The sequence below is a fragment of the Biomphalaria glabrata genome, chromosome 14 (genome assembly GCF_947242115.1).
Source record: "Biomphalaria glabrata chromosome 14, xgBioGlab47.1, whole genome shotgun sequence".
NCBI lineage: Eukaryota > Metazoa > Mollusca > Gastropoda > Planorbidae > Biomphalaria > Biomphalaria glabrata.
Window position 1 is genome coordinate 17,241,483 of NC_074724.1, and position 7,103 is coordinate 17,248,585.

A 7,103-nucleotide genomic window follows, 5' to 3' on the forward strand; every position below is an offset into this window, starting at 1 on the left:
GCAGGCAGAGATACACACATATTTTTTTAAAAGGAAAGCTTTGTAGAAGACAAAGGCGTAGTCACGTGAAACACTACATTCAACTTTAATCATCGGAATCGAAGACATTTTATATTAATGATGGTATTTTTATCTTTTATATTCGCAGTAAATAATTTTGATCATAACAGATTGAATAACAATACATGTCGATAACAATGAACAAATATATTTACTGTTGTTAATTATTTCATTATCTTATACGATGCAAATCTTTAATTTCAACTTTACTTCAAGTCAGTTCTTCTCCAAACTTTTAGTCAGCTTACACAGAATGTTTTTGTATTAACCTGAAAATATTTTAGAGCTTTTTTTTTAAAAAAAAAGAATTCATGACACAGTAAAACATGAAACTTTGCTTACAATTTTTTTGTCTTAAATGTGAACAGGAGTTAAAAGACGAAAAAAGTGTTGTTTTTTTCCACATTTTACAATAAAGCCAAAATTACAGACATATATATATTATATCTAGACTGGAAAACGGAAATAAATTCTTATCCACGATTGATCAACTCACAGACCTATATGTATATATATTTATAAACAAATCCTATACAAAATTTTCTTAATAATCGAGAAATTATTTATTTGTTTTATTCTTTTATATCAACACAAACTTAGACGTAATCTTTACATTAACATTTTATTATTTTGTTTTACTTTAGAAATATTTTAATTCGTATCGGCTTATTTCTTACATAAACGTATATACCCTGTAGCCTAGTAATCTTTCCTCTATTAAAAAAAAATAATTATATCTCATTGACAAAATAACGTGTCAATTTTTCGATTGATTCCTGTTTTCTTTCCGCTTTATCTGAGAATGGTAAAAGTGAGACATAAAGCGTACACAATTTGTGCCAGACAAAATGACTTGATATAAACAAAAGAAAACATGTGAGCACTACTTCAGCCTTTAATAATTTATAATTTCTTTAAATCCATGCATGAAAATAGTACAAAGTAGCCATTTTCTTTTATTATCTCAATCTTAGTTAAGATCTCCTCATTTTTAACAGTATGCCGATCACTTCGTTTATTACATTTAAATATATATTTAAGGATAAATAGTACATTTCTTAGCTAATAATATTTGAACATATAAATTCACACTTAAACAAATTGTATACACTCTAAATATTATAATTGTATTTATCTTTTTTTTCAATCGTGCAGGCCCTGGCAAGTATTTTGTGGAGATCCCAACGTGTTTTTTTTTTAATTTAAAATAAAAATTTGCTAAATGAACTAAAATATCTAGAATTGATAGAATAATGTCAGAAGTAGAGTTCCCGTAAATATAGTGTTTTTTTTTTTACTTTTACAGTCTCCCCTACTGCTGTAAGTCTACAATCCATGCTTTAGAACTCATGGGTATTGAATACATTATATTTTAATTAATCCATATTCCTATACATTTGAATAATACTAAATGTTGTCAATTTCTTCATATGCAGAATGGGATTGACTTTGTTCTGAAACAAAAAAAGTGTATCATAAGTTTTAAAAAATGAATCAGAGTATATTTTATATTGCAAAACCTTTTGATGTAGGATTCAAATAATTAACTTTCCTTTACAGTAATTAGAAAAAAGGTTTTGTTGTTTTCTTATTAAAAATCACGGTAATGAAATAAAACATATTTTATGAAATACATTCGTATAACAAAAAATCTAGATGACTACTTTAATATACAAATATATTCGTACAAATTTCACTTACGTAGTTCCTATTTAATAAAGTATTCATTTTACCTTTTACATTAATATACTGTGTAGTTGTTTCCGGTATAGACAAATTTGTGATGCTCATTGGAGTTTCATAATTATGTTTGTCTTGATGTTGTACAGCTAAAATAACGAAAAAAAAAATATTCATCAATTTACTCTAGAAACATTTAAGAAAGTTAAACATTTTTATAAAAGAATTAAAATATGTATTTTAAAAAATGATATAAAAATGTTTGAAATAGAATTTAAAAAATAAAATTCGACTAACAGCTGATTTAACCAAACTGAAATGTGCAAAGTTATTCGTGTTAAATAGTTATAATGTTAATATTTAGTTTTTATTTATCAAAGTTACACTCAATTGTATTCAAAAGCTATAAAGTTTTGGTATTAGATAACTGGAATTAAAATTGAGGAAAGTTTACCTAGCTTAAATAAGGGCACGCGTTGTCACACTTAGATGACAGAAAGATAAATCAAAGAAATATAATTAATATAGGTTAAATTTAAAACAAAACAGAGGAAAAAAAATAAATGTAAGTGCTTCAAAGATATTGATATGCCAGTTTCTAGATTATTTTAAGGAAAGAAATAAAAAAGAGTAGTAGTATATAGAGAGAGAAAGTTGGATCTAGAAATCGCTAGTTTGAAAGTAAATAGTTACTAATTTTTTTTTAAATTATTATTACTGCATCCTGTATCTGCTTTATATATCTAACTAGCCATATTTTTCCCGCGGCCCGCGTGTCTTAATTTGCGTATGATTGTCGATATAGTAACGGAGAGTGTATTGTAAATAATTAAACGAAATAATAATGTTATAAGTAAAGCGAATGTGACGGCTGTATGTAGACAAATAGTTCCTACCAATAGAAGTTGAAATGCTTTCTGTATAATACTGTAGATCTATAATAAGTAAGGGTATAATATAGATCTAGTATAAATCTCGCTCTCTTGTTTACGTTTTATAAAATAAAAATAGGTTTTAAAATTTATTTTTAAAATGTGTATTCTTAATTAAAAGTATAGCCAAAAGTCGTCTATATTTATGAGAGTAAAATATTGAACTTTCAATGATTTAAATCTAAATTTAAACCAAAACAGAGTTTATTCAATTTTTTAGTCAAAAGCCAACATCTATTGGTGTAGGTGACAAAATACAATAAAATAATTTTATAATCAAATCGAACGCGAGAATGTAATTGTTTATATAACATTGTTAGTTTAATTTTATGTAGATCTAGATCTAGATCTAAAACCTAAACAATTTGAGTGCCACAGTAGTCTAGTTTCAATAAATAAAAACTTTGAGCCTATTTTAGTAAAAGACTATACACTTTGAGGATGGCTAATGTATATGTGTAGCTATTTTGTTTACATGTCTAAATGCGAATAAGTAAATCTGAAAGAAAAAAGTACATTATAAATGAAGACTTAAAATTAAACCGAATCAGTAGTTGTAGGCTTAAATGCTTTAAAAAATACAGTTATAGATATACATACATTTAGTATTTCAACTCTATAAAAGCATACAAGCACTTTGTTACTTTATCGTTTGTTAAAGTTTTTGAGCTTCAATTAAGGCAGTTTCTACTCTACATATATCGCATGTTTATCTCATTAAGTCTTATAAACATAATAAACACGTGACAAAATTAATGAATTATATACAAATATCATGAAAAAAGAGAGACAAAGTAGTGTTTAACAGTTTGCGTTTGTTACATAGTTTGTACTCATTTAGCTGTCCTACTTACTTGAGAGCTCAGAATAATTATGCGGTTCTCTGTAAAATACACAACACATTGTGATAATAATTAGAATTTCTTTTGTATATTTATCAACACTATTTAATAAAACGTATAAATAATAAGATTAAGAAACACTTACTTTGTTGATGTATTTAAATGTTTTTTCTTACATGTTAGATTTATTTCTAAAAAAAAAAAAAAGAAGTTCAAAAACTACATTTTATGGAGATCTATCAAGTGAATATTTTACTTATTAAAATTGAAATAAAATTGCTATAATGTCTAAATATTTATTTTTAACTTACCATATTTTCTTTTGGCATAACAAACAGCTACGATAATTATTACCACAAAACATGCAGCAACACATCCACCCACAACAGCAGCCACATTGATAGATGTCTCCTTCTCTTTGTGCAAGGACATCGTTTTAAATAAAGATAAACAAAAATTAAAAAATTCAAGGACGCCATATTAAAAGATAACTCTAGCGAACTGAATCCTATACTCTTTAGCAAACAATTCTTGTATATATATTTATATATATATATATATAAATAATTATATTTCGAAAACGGCTCAAACGATTTTCTTTAAAATTGCAAGGTACGTGCATATTAATGAGAAAAAAATTCTCAACTCATTAGCCACATTGGGAAAACTCGAGGTGGACCGTTATATCGGTTTGAAAATGTCTCATCATCGAAAAATTAATTTTGGCTAGAATGTTTTATGAATGAAAATTTTCCGTGACGTGAACGGAAAAAAACGCTGCTTACGTCACTAGGCTTACCGCAGTACACTAAAATATTTCTTTAGAAACAAGAACAAGTTTTAAAGAATCAATAGACTTAATTAAACATTTGCGCACCATCTTACTGTAGATTGATTTATTATTTGAACTATAAAAGAGAAGTATTGAAATTAAATGTGCCGATGTATGATTTGGCATGCGTTCGTCTGAGATTCGTCTTCCATACAGGATACCGCTCTGTCCAGCGTAACTGACGGACTTAAAGAATTACCTCTATTCAAAGGCCCCGGATACACATTTGAGATCAAAGAAAATCTGCTGCCGAGAACAGAGGTCGACAATGGTTATGCCCCTGGTGGGGCAACATATGTAGGTCACAGCTGGGGCTGCGTATCCACGGGAAATACTGCAATCCTCATTAATCTTCGGAATCGAAGACAAGCCTTATTATTTTATTTTTTTTTGCTGGTGAATTATTACCATGTGTTCGTGCTTTGTGTCTACTGTCCTATACCAAAACAAAGGAAATGGTCATAACACAGCTTCTCTACGCCTTACTTGCTCACACTGAACATGATATCTAGCCAGCGGCCAACGAGTTTGAGTAAGCAGCAGCCTCTTTTTATTTAACTATAAACCTCGGTAAAAAGCTTGGGGTTAGGGCTTGGAGATGGAAGGCCCAGGTGAGATCTGAATGGAGAGATGTGTAAAAGCAGGCCATATCCCTCCACGGGCTGTAGCACCACTGGGATGGATGGATGGCAAAAGCCGGTATAAACTTCTTATAGTCCATCAGTCAGGCTGGGGAGGGCACGTATTCCGTATGGGTAACGAGCATATTGTTTGGCGTAACAGAGGTGCCCCACGGAAACGTTTCTTTAGAAAACTAATGCAATGATTTAATTATATTAAGAAAAAATGCGCCATTTTACTTTGTCACAAAGTGCCTGTTTTACCCTATAACGTAGAGATTTGCGTCACTTGATGTTTCGTACTAAAGACATAATGAATATACTAATTCCATAATTAAATGTCTGAACGTAACCATCTAAGAAGTTACACTGCGAAGACTTTATTCTAATCCAGTAATAGTAGACCTACAATAGTTCTACGTAACAAGATGTATTGTAAAACTATAAGACGGACTTGAGATGTTGTTTGTCTAGACTGTAGGAAGACTTAAGAGACTTTATATTTAATCGACATGTACAATTGCATTTAGAACTAACAGAACACTAAAGCAACTCTTCAGATTTGTAGTCTTTATCTGATCGTTCATTTTCTTAATTACAAAAATATTCCCGAAATGACTTAGGAAATTATTTAACCGAGCTAGGCTCGGCCACCTGATATTAATTTGTTATGCAAGGTAACGCGCATAGAAAGTAGATTTTAGAGTGCTGGAAATTTATATATGGTTTATAAACTACTTTGCTTATCATTAATTCTGTATTTGTAAACCTCTATTTATATAAGTCTTTAATATTGCTTTTTTTTTTATTTAACGCTAGTAAATATCATTTTACGTATTCATTTCATTTTATATTGATCAAAACTAATTTTCTCACTATTTGTTATTAACTTTATTTGGTAAAATTCTATTTTATTTTTTAAATTGTATTTTCTTTTGTGTAATAAAAGTACATCAAATAATATTACCTTCAATTACAGTGAATTGAAATGTCAAACTTGGTACTCCACTTTGAAAGATAACAAGTGTGTAATGATCAAAATCTGAAGATGTTATCTTGTCAATCTTTAGTTCTACACTTATATAGGGAGCTTCCAGTGGTAACTTGGTGATAATTATATTAGTTGTTTCTTTATTAGATTTATATATTATAAATTTGTCTGGCTCTGGATATCCGTACATAGTAACATTGTATGAAAATGTCTTTCCTTCTTGAAAAGTGAAGTTCCTAATTACTTCAGAAAATGTAAACTGTAAAGGACCTGCAATAAAGTAGCTCTGATTTAGTAATATCTTAAATCATCGAAAGAATGTATACATATATTAATATCTTTGGATACTTCAAAATTAAAAACAATTAGTAATAATTACTTATAATACATATTTTTTCATGCAAAAAAAATGCAAAATGTTTACTTACATCTAACAAATACCGTAATTTGTTTTGAGTTTTTGTTATTAAAAAGTATTCCATTGTTGGCTTCACAAATAAAAGTACCAGAATCTTTGCAATACATCGATTTGTTATGAAGTAAATCATATCCACTAGAATTCTGAGCAATAGTTACATTTCCTTTTGAAATGGAAATGTTGGGTGGAGGATAACCTTCAGCTGTACAATAAAACTGTAAAAATGTTCCGTTTTCTACAATAGTGTTAGTGGCACCAAAATGTATAACAGTAGACATGTCTGAAACAATAAATGTATTTATTTAAAAAAATAAATTAAAGCTGTGTAGCTGTTTTATTTAGTGCACCAGAGTGGTGCATGTTATTTAAGAAAAATATTTATTTCATTTTATATTAAAAAATCAATATACAGAAAACTGTCAACAAAAAATGCATATAAATTAATAAATATTTTAGTGAACATATTTTCCTATTATTATTATGTTAGAAATGAACGAGTAGTCATTCTCTGGCGCTGCCAGGGTCGAGTTTCGCTAAAGAGAAACAAAATTCATCGTAGTCCCTTTAACAGTTTCCACTGAGGAATTTTCTGGTGATGTGGCAGGTCTGCAGCAGTACCGCCCTCTGACAGGCAACGAAGATGTTCCTAGGAATGTTAGGGGCCTTGAAGGTGTCTGTGAGGTCAGTTGTTATTATCTCCTCGGTTGATATAACAATGGGGTATATTG

The 7,103-nt window shown here is 29.0% G+C and overlaps 1 protein-coding gene across 1 annotated transcript; it reads right to left on the reverse strand.

Moving 5' to 3' along the window:
* Positions 1-1,011: 1,011 nt before the first annotated feature.
* Positions 1,012-6,646, reverse strand: LOC129922873 (uncharacterized). The gene is made up of 7 exons (XM_056010836.1): positions 6,386-6,646; positions 5,934-6,227; positions 3,826-3,930; positions 3,660-3,705; positions 3,527-3,555; positions 1,794-1,889; positions 1,012-1,514 (listed from the first exon to the last, which is right to left on the reverse strand). Exons 1-7 carry the CDS (start codon positions 6,480-6,482, stop codon positions 1,468-1,470), a joined length of 714 nt encoding a protein of 237 aa, XP_055866811.1. The 5' UTR covers positions 6,483-6,646; the 3' UTR covers positions 1,012-1,467.
* Positions 6,647-7,103: the final 457 nt, after the last annotated feature.

Excerpts from the sequence above, each read along its gene's own strand:
- LOC129922873 (XM_056010836.1), bottom strand. The coding sequence starts at position 6,482 with ATGTATTGCAAAGATTCTGGTACTTTTATTTGTGAAGCCAACAATGGA. Across the intron at positions 6,228-6,385 it reads AATTACGGTATTTGTTAGAT|GTCCTTTACAGTTTACATTT; the intron begins GTAAGTAAACAT and ends ACTTTATTGCAG. Across the intron at positions 3,931-5,933 it reads TCAATTCACTGTAATTGAAG|AGAAGGAGACATCTATCAAT; the intron begins GTAATATTATTT and ends CCTTGCACAAAG.